The following is an 11,910-nucleotide window of genomic DNA, read 5'->3' as shown; positions in this document are numbered from 1 at the left end:
CCACAAGATCAAACAAGCAACTCCACCAACAACCTCACCTCTTCTCCCCAAACTGCCTCTCCACCTCCCTCGCAAACTCCCCAATAGTATCAAACCGCCACTCAAACCCAACATCACCCTTCGTCTCCTCCCAATCCCCTCCCACCCCTTCCCCGTCCTTGACATCGCCGCCCCTCGAGATCCAAACGCTTCTTAACCCAAACTTCTTCGCGGGGACGTGGTCGGCAGTCAAACTGCGCGCAACGTGCAACAGCCCCTCCCCCTCTTCGTCATCCCATTTCACCCCAAACTCTTCCTTCACATGCTCAAAAAGGTAGGAGAAGTTGCCGTCGGCGGGTTTGTAGCTTCCGATTTGCTCTGCTGTATACACGGCATCAAACGCCACGGGCGAGAAGTGTTTTAGGGTGTGAGAGATGTTCGAGGCGTCAATATTGGAGAGGATGATGAGTTTGTAATGTCTCTTCAAGATCTCCAGTCCGGGGATGGTATCCTCAAAGGGGGCCCAGGTCCCTGGGAGCGAGCCAAAGGCCGTGGCTTCTTCTTCCGTCACGGAGACGCCGAGTTCTGCTGCGAGGGTGCGGAAGGAGGAAGAGAGGTTGAGGTCGTAGCGGAGGGTCGGGGAGGAGGATTGCAGGGCCGCGGAGAGGGTGTCGAAGCGTTTTGTGAGGGATGCTTCTGTGGGAGGTGCGTCGCCGGCGGAGGAGGAGGAGGAGGGAGGAGGAAGACGGGAGATGATGGGTTCGAGACCGGCGCGGAGACCGGATTCCCAGTCGATTAGGGTACCGTAGCAGTCAAAGGAGAGGGCTTTGAATTTTGTGAGGTCTGGGTAGGTGGACATTTTGGGCAGATAATAGGGAGGTGAGTGGGTAGATGGGTAAGTAGTTGTGAGAGAGGATATATGTTGGGGTAGGATGGAGAGAGGAGGGTGTCTTGAACCGGGCACAAAGTCTGTCAATACCATTCAAGTCTAGGCATGAGATAATTGTGAGGGAAAAGATGTCAACATTCAAGATGGAAACAAAAGAGAAAGAAACAAGAAGAGGGAGGTTTGACAAAATACCAGCGTTTTATACCAGTTCTCAGGAAACACGGAGGTGGTGTAGTGTAGTCCCAACTCAGCACCTCATCCTCAAGGGCGCGGATGACGAGCGGGGAGATCGCCACCTCGCAGCACACAGCACATCATTACCCTCCCACAAAGCTCATCATATCCGACAGTCTACCCATCTATTCCTCTCTGGGCTATACGAATAGAAACTTCATAAGCTTGAAAGTATAGTCAATGGTAAAAGTCAAATGGTAGCAAAAAAACGTAAAATTAAACAACGTCCTCAAAAGAAGTGTCATGGGTATCAACAATACCAATAAGCCTGCCTTTACACGCCATAATCCTGCCCAATCGAATGTAAAACCTCAAAAACCCCGTAATCGCCATTTGTACAGTTCAATTCCATCAACAATAATCCCTTCTCAGCGCCCAAAACCACTTCACTAACAACCACCTAATTCAACCGCGGGCTCTTCCTTCTGGGCCCCAAGCTCGACGAAAAGGACGAAGGGGGCAGATTCTCCCGCCCCTCGATGGGAAGCAAGCTAGCGTGCTTGCGACCCTTCACCACGGGCCGCGTCGAGGTCCGCTTGCTAAACAGCAGCGGCGCCGTGTTCTCGTTGATGGACATGATGCTCGTCGCCGGGTCGAAGCCGTGGTTACCGGTCGTGTTGGGGTTCACTTCGCGAAGGCTCATGTTAAAGGGGGGCATCTCCGAAATCATGCTAAGGGCCGACATACGAGTCGACGTGCGCGCCGGTGGCGGTGACCGGGACATGTCGTTTTCCGTGTCCGAGAAGACCATGGCCTCGGGCGCGGGCTTGGTGGGCGTCGCCGAATCGCTGAGCTCGGCGAGGAGGGCCTCGTGGGCTTCGGTCCGAGGCAGGTCGGTCGGGTACCGGTACTGGACCTTCATCGGCGTCTCTCCTGTCGGGCGGTACTCCTGGATGGTTGTTGTTTCGATATCCTCCCGGAGCGCAGTCAATGGCTTCGACAATTGCTGGGTCAACGGGTCCAGGCCTTGCAACATCTCCTCGGTTTCGGTCTCCATCTCCTCGCCGAGGTCATGGACACGGTCAAAGGTAGTCTTGAAGTGGCTCGAAATGTTGCCGAAAGACTTCTCCACAGTAGACGACAAGCCCTGCATGGACTCGTTGTGGCGTTCGTGATGCGAGGCGTTTTCGGAACGAGCGCGGGTGACGAAGTCGTCCAACGCTTCCATTTGAACGTCAAGATCCTTCAGTTGCTCGTTCACAACACGAACAGTCTCGGCGTGAACCGACTTCGTGGTTGCTTGGATGGCTGTACTGTGTTCCTCGGCGACCTAGTTGTAGATTAGCATCTTGTTCAGCCATTCACAGGGCCTTTTCCACTTACCGTCCAGTCATCCTTCAACTTCTTCTTCATCGCGTCACGAGACTTGGCCACGTCAACAAGGAAGTGGCTCTCCTTGGTATCCCACGCGCCCATATCCTCAGAATACTGTGTCACGGTGTCTTGCAGCGTCACATTCGTGGCCAAGACCTTCTTCTGCAGCTGCGCAGTCTTCTCGGCAAGGCGCGTCTCTTGAGTTGTCGCCTGAGCATTAATCAGAGATGCAATCTGAGTCAACAAATTCTGTCGGTCCAGTGCCGCTTGCTTCCTCTCCTCATCTAATACTCGCTGCATCTGGGCCGAGGTGGTCTCGTTCTCCTCGATAACATTATTGGTTGCGCTCTCGAGTTGTTGTCTGAGTTTGTCGGATTCGCTTCGCTGTTCCGTGATGTGCTTCACGAGTTCCTCAAACATGCTCTTGAACTCCTTGCCCAAAGAGCTATACGAAGAGTGCAACTGCAGACATGTTAGCTTTCAAGACCGACCAAAGGTATCCGTACTGTCTTACCTGGCTGTGGAAAGTGTCGAGCTCGCTGAGGACATCTGCAGCAATGCGCTCCGCAGCACCAGCAATGGCATGGAGACTCTCTCCAACCTGCTGCTTGACGGTGTCGCGCACGACTTTGATCTCCTCAAGAACGTCATCCATCTCGTCCTTGGACTTTTCGTTCTGCTCCAAAAGTTGCTTCCTCGATTCCGCAAAGGAGTCGAGCTGTTCGTCGAGAAACTGCTGGGTAGAAGATAGCTTTCCCAACTCTTCACTGACAAAAGCGTTCATGCGCTCAGAGATACCCGAGATATTTTCCCGCTGCTTCTCCTGGAAACTCTGTACACGCTGCTCCACCAAGTTCGTCACCTCAGACACTTCGGCTTGTGCTGTGCCCCAAGCGCTTCGGTTGATGGATTGAAGCTCCGACTTTCTCTTGTTCTTCGCTCTGAGACCATCCACATCGTGAACCGTCTTCTGCAGGGTTGCGATGAGTTCTCCGCCGACTTCGGCCAGCTTCTCCTCGGTTTCCTGGTGAGCCTTGCGAAGGTGAGTCTCCTCGGCGAGGCTCCTTCTTGTGGCGTGAAGCACGACCTCAGTCTGTTCGAGAACTTCCTGGGTCTCATCGAGCTCAGCCTTGGTGCCTTCGTGGTCCTTCCGCAACCCCATGAAGCTAGATGTCAGAGCGAAGAGCTCCTGCACCTTGTTCTTCAGGTTACCCTCGAGAGTCTCCATCTTGGCTGCCTGCTCCTCCATAACAATGCGTCGCGATTCGCTCTGGGCCGTCATCTCCTCGTAGCTCTCGTTGGAAAGGTAAACACCGTTGCGCTGTCTGGTCGTAATCAGCTCGCTCTTGAGCCTCTCAATCTCCGTCGCAAAGTCCCTGAGAAGCATTCTCTTGTTGATCATCGCGTTCATCTGCGGCTTGTTGCGAATGTTCTTGGCTCGGAATGCGTAGTCTAGTGTTGAGATCGTCTCCTCGAGGTTGCTCTTCGCCGGCGAAATGGTGGCAATGATACAAGTCTTCGTCTGTCCACCCAAGGAGTCTTGCAAAAGTCTGGTGAGCTTCGACTCTCTGTAAGGAATATGCTGGCCCTTATCAACCAACGCGTTGATGACTCGACCGAGGGTCAAAAGACTCTTGTTGATCAAGCCCGCCTCAGCAGCCCGCTTGTTCTCCGCCCCGGATCGTTGAATGTTCTCACTACCGGCCAAATCGACGAGGTTGAGCTTGCCGGCGCTAACGTAGTCGTCACTTCCATCCTCGCCCTTCTTGCGGACGTAGGCGGTAACAGTGAAGACCGTGTGACTTCGGGAACTGAGGTCGTTGCACTTTGTCGCCGCGACCTGGCGCTTCAAGCTTCCATCCTGAAGAACCTTGATACCTTCACCGGCGTTTCTGATGTGTCTCTCCTCCATACCCTGCACCACTGTCGTCGCGTGTCTTCTTGATGTGTCGTCAAAAATCTTCAGCTTCGGGCCGTCCTCGACAGCGATCAAATCGCGTAATTCTTCGTTGTAGAGTTCGATGAAGGAGCACTTGACGCAGCTTTCGGTGTCGTCCACTTCGAGTTTGTTGAATAGCGCGTGGAGAGCTCGGGGGATGATGCCGGCATTATCAGATAGAAGGCCGAGAGTTTCTGTCATGTCACCTGACATGGTGTATGTCTTGCCTGTACCAGTCTGGCCGTAGGCGAAGATTGTGCAGTTGAAGCCAGCGAGCATCTACACAATGTTAGCCAAGTCTCATTAGCCAGGTGACATCCTGGACGCACCTCATCCAAGATGGGCTTGACGGTATCATCAAAGACCATAGTCTGATCCGCCGCCGCAGAAAAGACGCGATCAAAGTTATACGTCTTGTTGCTCAGCGCGTTCGGGCCGAGCTTCAGCTCGACATTCTTGCCCTTTGCGCCATCAGCCTGAACGACGACGGCGCTGTTCTCCTTGACCTCGCGATCGTTGCGGCCTCTACATCGGACGACGACGTTGATGTTGGTCTCCTGGCCCGGCGTATCAAAGTCGTACTCGCGCTCCTTACGCTTCGTCGCGTTGGTGGCGACCGAAGCGACGGATTCGGCGGGCGAGGCGGGACGTTGGGTCTGGGAAGGGCCATGCTGGTATCGCAAGTTCGAGGTCCGCGTTCCCGGTCGCACGCTCGAGCGAGCCGCGGCGCCGGTGCGCAGGTTCGACGAGGCCGTCCTCGTCAGCTCCCGTCTGGAGCTCATGATTTGGGTGCTAGTATTTCTTTTTTTCGAGTGGTCGATGGTGGATGTAGTAGGATAAGTGGTTGAATGAGTATACAATCCAAAATCGCAATCAACAGCTCGCCGGGGAAAAGGTAGGTGCCGTTTCGTGTTGAATGGTGTGAAAGTCGGAGCCGTCAAAAAGTGGTGGCAGTCGTCGGGATATCGTGTTGACAATTGCCAGGGTTAGTAAATAGAAGATGCGCGCCAAGTGGGGGCAAGCTCTGTGGTTGGTCTGCGGAGTCTGCCGTCACCCGGGCAACCGCCCCACTAGCTCATCTGCCCACACCGTTGTCTCCTCCCCGACCTCACCGGTGTTTTGGTCCCATTTCTCACCGCTCACCGGCTCCGGGTCACTCACCGAGACACGTTGGGACTGAGACAAGTGCCGTGCCTAACTAAGTACTCTGCGTTGTCTGTATTATCACATACCAAATCTCTTGCTTCCACCTGCATCATCGCACGATCTTCGTAGTATGTATGTATCATTATGTATATATAGAGTTTCCCTCACGGAAATAATAATATCACATACCCTATCCCCCTTCCATGTAGGCGGTGGGAGAAGAAGCCCAGTCCTCGAACGTCACCCATCCCGCGATGTAAAGGGGAGGGAAAAGGGAAGAAAAAGAGTCGCTAAAAAAATCGCACTCAAGCGGACAAAAGTCGAACTGAAAAAACCCCGTCTTCCCCATGCTCTCTCTCTCTCTCTCTCTTCCCTCTCTCTTCACCATTCCCTCCCCTCTTCCGGGTATCATTACTTCTCTCCTCTCCTCCTCTCTTCTCTATCTTTTCCCCTCTTCCTCCCCATCACTAGATTTGAAAACACGCCATCTCTGCGCTAAGACAACAGCCAAATGTGACTCCAAGAAAACTTCGCTCCGTCGGCTATGCATAGTAATGACAGTGCTTATGATGATGAGCGGGTTACCAAAAAGAAAACACACAGAAGAAAGAAAATAATCCGCAACTTTTAACTTTGTGCCACAAATAAGGGCCGGGGAGTTGCCTTGAGAAGGAGCCGCGAGGAGAGCCATATACATGGTCCTCGCTCACAACCACAATAACCACCTGACAGCGCCCACAGCCCCTTGCCCAACACCCCAAAATACCCTGAGGATCATGACGACAAACCAGACATACCACATGAATCCGACAAGCACCCACTCGACAGCAAGCCACATGGCGCGACGGACCCAGCGGAACCTACGTCTGCGCCGCCGCAGCATGGCCTCGATCACATCGAGCGTATGCTTAATCTTGAGTCGCTGGCCCAGCGTGAGATCGCGGCTCGTCTCATCCGCCTCGTCGGCCGCCGCGCGTGTCATGGCGGAGAGATCCGTCGCCACCCGCCGGCGAACATCCTCCACGCGGCGGTGCAGGGCCGGAACGGCGTCGGCGACAAAGTGGTCCGCCGTCTTTTGCCAGTCCTGGCCGGCGCACTGGATGGATTTGCCGAGGGTCTTGGCGGCGAACTGGTACAGCTCCGTCTGCGGTACGGCCTTGTTGCGTATGCTTGCAGGATCAGGGCTGAGCTCCGCGATCGTGGGCCAGAACACGTTTGCGACCTGAAGGTCATTCTGAGACGGTGCTTGTCGGGCTGCAAACGCGAGATGAGGCTCGTTGGCGCGGCGAGTAATTTCCATGGCCTTGATACCGGAGCTCAAGACTAGGGCACGTAACCGGGCGACTTCACGCTTCGACATAGGCGCTCGGTCAGGCGCAGGGCTGTGGTCAGAGATGGACCAGTGTCGACTGCGGTTTGAGGAAGATCCGGGACGGCCATCGGGTGGGAATGAGGGCGGAACGGCGATGATGTTGTTCAGCCGCTTGTCCGCCTCCTTCAAACCAGCACTGTGACTGCCAGACAGCGGCTCGCCCTCCGACACATCTGATAGACGCTTTGTCGACCCGGGTGACGAGGTTGGACTTGCGCTTAGGATATCGATGCGCGGCGGCTTCAGCCTGTCAAACCGAGGCGACTTATGACTTGCTGACGGTGGTGACGTGTCGGGAAGTTTCGCCGGCTCGCTCTCAATGTGCCTCAGCTTCTCGTGAGAAGACTCAAAGGCAGGCATGATGTCGAGGTAGTTCTTGCCGTTCTGCTGGCGCATACCCTGACTCCTAATCGAAGCCGTCCTTGAGAGCGGCGTTTCTCCTCTTTTCCTGCCTCTCTGCTCGGTGTCTGATTCATCCGTTGTGGTGCCCTCGGCTTCGGACGGGCCATCGCCAGTCTCCGACTCCTTACGCCAGATTAAATCACCAAGCTTCGACACACCACCACGGATGACATTGTCGATACGAGCCCCTTTGAATAACCCTCGCATTCCCGGATCGTCGCTGCGCAGCTTGGTGCTAGCAGTGCTGCGATGAGACTTGTGGCTTTCGCCTGTTGGGCGTTGGACAACCTTGCGAGACGGGCTTCTAGAAGAGCCCCTTCTATCCATAGACTTTCGATCACCCGAGGATTCAGGCGAAACTTCAAATGGCGTCTTGGGCGCACTGGCCAGATCCTCCGCGCTGGATCTCTCTTCCGAAATGCGCGAGCCTCTTTCCTTGCTTCGCTCGCGGAATATCTGTTTGACCTTGGAAAACGGGTTTCGAGTAGGGGAGTTCGCCCGGCTTGACCCAGGTGAGAGATCTCCGCCGAGCGCGGGGATGAAGGGATCTCCACGAATGGCGCCGTCTGGAGAGTTGGGGAGAGATGAGTCGACTTCGAACGAGCTTCTCCTTGCAGGGACCGGAATCTCCAGACTTGACCTTCCCATGCCGCGTTGAAGGTGCAACGGAGTGAAGCGAGGCTTTTCCTTACTCTTCCTCTCATCAGATTCGCTCGCCTCCACAATAGACGCCTTTCGACTGTGCTGTCTTGACTGTGGATGTGACGTGACCCCAGCATTTCGCTCCGGCGTGACGTAACCCGATCCGTCCGGCTTCTTGGGGCCGTTTTCACGCGCCTCCATGGCAATCATTTCAAGCATCTGCTTCTCTAAGATGTCTTGGTGACTGCTGGTGAGCGTGCCTGCTCGATTCCTCCTCTCCTTCCTAAGCTTGCCTTCATTCTCGCTCTCAGACAGATCGGAAACCGAAGTTTTGCCGTTCTTCCAGTCGTAGTGACTATGCACTGAGTTGCTGTGCCGGTGGTGGTGATGGTGATGATGTCCGGTAAGATCGTGCAGCCTCTGGCGGGCACGTTCTCGAGCGCTCGATGTAGAATGTTCCGTGTCCGACTTGGCAAGCCCCGGGTTGCTGGATTTCGGATCGATCATGGCCCCTATTCCTTCGTATTCTTTACGCCCTGGTGTCTGTCCTGACTCGCTGCCATACTCTTCGTTCTGCCTAGACAAAGGTCTATGCAATTCGACGTTCTGGGGGAAGATTCGGCGCCAGTGACGATCTTCAATCAGCTGTTTGTGGTGATCTTGCTCCAGCCAGTACACGTCGGCAAGTAGGTCCGCTGCGTCGATGCTCCAATCCAGCCTTGGTCTTCTCGGCTTGTTAGCGCTGGTGGTGGCCTGAAGAGCGTTTTGCTGCTCTACCACGTCTGCATCCGTGAAAGGCGGCAGCGTACAGCCATCCGTACTGGTCTGGCCCGTCGCAGCCCATTTAGCCACCTCATCAACCCAGTCGGCGACTTTGATGAAGTCTCCAAAACCCTGGGCCTCGCCATCGATCGCCTTGCGCTCCCGAGCTCGCACCTTCCTGTTGCGGATGTATTGTAACGGGTTGTAGGGACGCCCCAGCCGCACGCTGCCATCGGCACTACCATAGGTGGGAATCCTCGCAACTCCTCCAGAGGACGTAGGCGGACTGGCAGTCGTTGGGCGGCTCTGGTTGTGCGACTGTATGGGTGGGACCAGCTCCAGCAGGCGCCTGTATTGGGCCATCAGCTCCAGGTGCTCCTTTGCCTTTTGTACTCGTGCCAGGGTTGACGCGGTAAAGTGGTTCCGAAAGGTGCCTTCCCGGCTCATGTCGAACGTCGCCTGCAGCGGGCTGCTAAGCATTCCCGTCGAGGGTAATCGCGGAGTAAGTGCCTTTTCAGGCCCCGGGGACCTCGTTCTCGACATTCTCCTCTGCTGTTGCAAGTGGTTTTTGAGGTTCGCGCCTGTCGTTCCGTCTGGAAGCTGTGCTAGCGTCGGCACAGCCTGAGGCGGCGCGATCCTTCGCGACACCTGCCGTCGAGATTCGCTCAAGTTAAGAGCCATGTTCACGATCTGCGCCGAGTCGATATCGAGTGGGGCATTCGCAGGCGGCGCGAAACTCGTCCCCGACAACGGTCTACTGCCGTTGGGCGCATCCCGTTTCCTGACCGTCAGTCTATTCATAGGTTGCGGCGGTGACGAATCGCCATTTCGCCTTGGCGGGCTCTCGAGCCCAGCGAGTCCGTAGCCGGCATCGCGACCAGCGCTGGATCCAGACCTGTCCGATGCCCTTTCCGAGTCTTTCGTTCTCCGGCTGGGTGGTATGTTTCGCGTTACGTGCCGTAGTCGGGGTACCTGCTCCTCTTCCTCGGAATCACCATCGTTACGAAAGGCATCCTGCAGCAAAAAGGCTCCGTTAGAGCGATGCCTAGTGGCTCTCTGCTGCTGCTGTTTCCTCGCATCGGCCCTTCCCCCATGGTATCCATTTGTATGTTCAGCATCTTTCGGGCTCGATGCAAGTGGGCGGCGCGCACCGCTAGACTCGTCGGGCGATGGCAAAAGTGTCGTGTCGTTGAGGAGGCTACCTGTGGCACTCGACTCGCCCGTCTCGTAGCTACCCCTGCTGCTGCCCCTATCGCCAGGCATGGAGTGTGGGCTCAGCTTCCTCGTGAGAATGGCACGCTGCTGGGCGGCATCTTTCTCCGTCATGGCGGCGGAGATGCTCGCATGGCCGGCCAAGCTGTGTTATACGTTGTCACCAGCCCGTTGGTCGGTTTCGACGCCGTTCGGTCGTCGTCTTCGTAGTTGCCGTCGTCGTCGTCGTCAAGCTTAGCTTGCTCTCGTCTGTCCGGTCTTGGGATAGTGGGCGGGCGATGGAAAGTGTCGGTTGGGTAAAAAACGATGAGGGGGGAACTTTTAGGGGTTCGCGACTCCCATGGTACTCTTGGTTAGATGCAAGGGGGTGGATGGCCGGGTTCAAGACGAGTCAAAAAAAGAGCCAAGTAACGGAACACCCCATGTGAAGGGACGAAAGGTGACGAAGATTTTGGAGACGTTGGCGCTGATTCGTCCGAGCCGAAACAGGGCATTGACATGTGCCAGCTGAGCATAAGTTGGCGTCGATCTCTCGGTGCCCAGGATCGTGGCAGTCCAACTTTCGACCGTACAGTATCCGTAGCAGCAGCAGGTTGTAGGAGCGCCAGTAGCAGCGGCAGCGACAGCGGTAGGAGTGAAGCAAAGCGGCGAGCACACGGACGAACAAGGCCCAGGGTTCCTAGCCAGCTCTACATAGTGCTCTTTCCAACTCAACGCCTACGAATACAAAGTACCCTTTCACCCATTACGCAGCCAAAAAGCCTGGCAGAAGCAAGTACCTTACTACGTACTCCGTACCTCTCCCATAGCTCTGCCGTGGCGTTGCAGCCGACCACGCTAAGATTTGCTCCACCCACTGACCCCACACATGCAGAAGAATGGCCCCACCCGATTCGGCAATCGCCGGAGCGGAACATCCTCCAGACCCGAACGAGCATCGAATTTCGTCCAATCGCAGGAGAGAGACTGTTAGATGGTCCAGGCCAGGCGGAGAGGTACCTTTGACCAACGGCACGACAAACAAAGAAATCCTTTGTCTCGCATGTTTGATTTTTCCAACGTCGCTCGGGGACATCAAGCCTCCAATTCCCAGCCAAAGGCAAGAATAGGTTTTGCACGGAAAAACAGTACGGCTTTGATATTGAGTGGTTGTTGAGCGCGCTAGGCCGGCAGGTAAATGGATCCCCCGGCCCCCCGATCCGCGCTAAGGTTTCCCGGTTCAGACCGCCCATTGCATCTGAAGGGTCTCCCTGCTTCAAGCATATGTTCGACATCTCTCAACCACATGGCCTCCGTTTCCCTATTGCGTTGTAGACGAAGACTCTAGACGGATGCACTTGATTGAAATCACCATACAAAGTACTTCGTAGCCTTGAGGTTGCTGAAGCTGCTTCTCCGGTTCGGTACTGTGGTACACAAACATAAGCTTAAATTTGGCCCCGAAGCCGTCCAGATTGCCCTTGCCAAGAGTCTGGGCAGCGATCTGGTATTGTATCGTGTGTATTGTATCGTGTGAGTTTTCCCAGACTAAAAGTCCAAGCCATCCAGCACGATCGTCTACGCCAATGAACCTGGAAACAGGAAGCATATGATACAATTCAACACAGTCAAATATCCCCGAGTTTAGATATCGCTCACTCTCCTTAACTAATAATCCGCCTATCCATAGGCCAAGAACCGTGTGAATAAAATTCGTCAGTCCGCAGGAACAAGCCTAATTTCTATAACCAAACCGGAAGAACAAAATACCTAAAAGCAAAGTAGCAAAGATACAAAAAGCTCGGCCCCCTATAATAGGGAAAGCCTACGAAAGATCCGAGGAGACTCTTACCAGCCTCAGGTGTAACGATGCAAGGATTTTTACAAGAAACAAACACGGGACTCGAACCCGGGACCTATGTGTGCGGGGCTATTCGAACGCAAATGCGCCGACATTCCCCGCTACGACACAGGCCTTGGTGATAATAATGAACGAAATTGTTTCCTTTGACCTACTGGGGCAGTGGCGGTGGGCGGTGT

At 55.0% G+C, this 11,910-nt stretch overlaps 3 protein-coding genes across 3 annotated transcripts; all 3 read right to left on the bottom strand.

The window, feature by feature from the left end:
- Positions 1–34: 34 nt before the first annotated feature.
- Positions 35–838, bottom strand: CTAM01_01234 (haloacid dehalogenase, type II; the record flags this gene model as incomplete). Its single annotated transcript, XM_060517276.1, has 1 exon — positions 35–838. The coding sequence occupies one exon, from the start codon at positions 836–838 to the stop codon at positions 35–37; it is 804 nt and encodes a 267-aa protein (XP_060387737.1).
- Positions 839–1,502: 664 nt separating this feature from the next.
- CTAM01_01233 (kinesin motor domain-containing protein) lies at positions 1,503–5,137 on the bottom strand (the record flags this gene model as incomplete). The annotated part of the gene is made up of 4 exons (XM_060517275.1): positions 1,503–2,372; positions 2,426–2,878; positions 2,931–4,634; positions 4,685–5,137. 4 exons carry the CDS (start codon positions 5,135–5,137, stop codon positions 1,503–1,505), a joined length of 3,480 nt encoding a protein of 1,159 aa, XP_060387736.1.
- A 1,070-nt stretch (positions 5,138–6,207) lies between these two features.
- Positions 6,208–10,005, bottom strand: CTAM01_01232 (uncharacterized protein; the record flags this gene model as incomplete). Its single annotated transcript, XM_060517274.1, has 1 exon — positions 6,208–10,005. The coding sequence occupies one exon, from the start codon at positions 10,003–10,005 to the stop codon at positions 6,208–6,210; it is 3,798 nt and encodes a 1,265-aa protein (XP_060387735.1).
- Positions 10,006–11,910: the final 1,905 nt, after the last annotated feature.

Source organism: Colletotrichum tamarilloi (genome assembly GCF_030869305.1).
Source record: "Colletotrichum tamarilloi strain Tom-12 chromosome Unknown Scaffold_3.1, whole genome shotgun sequence".
NCBI lineage: Eukaryota > Fungi > Ascomycota > Sordariomycetes > Glomerellales > Glomerellaceae > Colletotrichum > Colletotrichum tamarilloi.
This window is presented reverse-complemented; position numbering and strand designations above follow the sequence as displayed.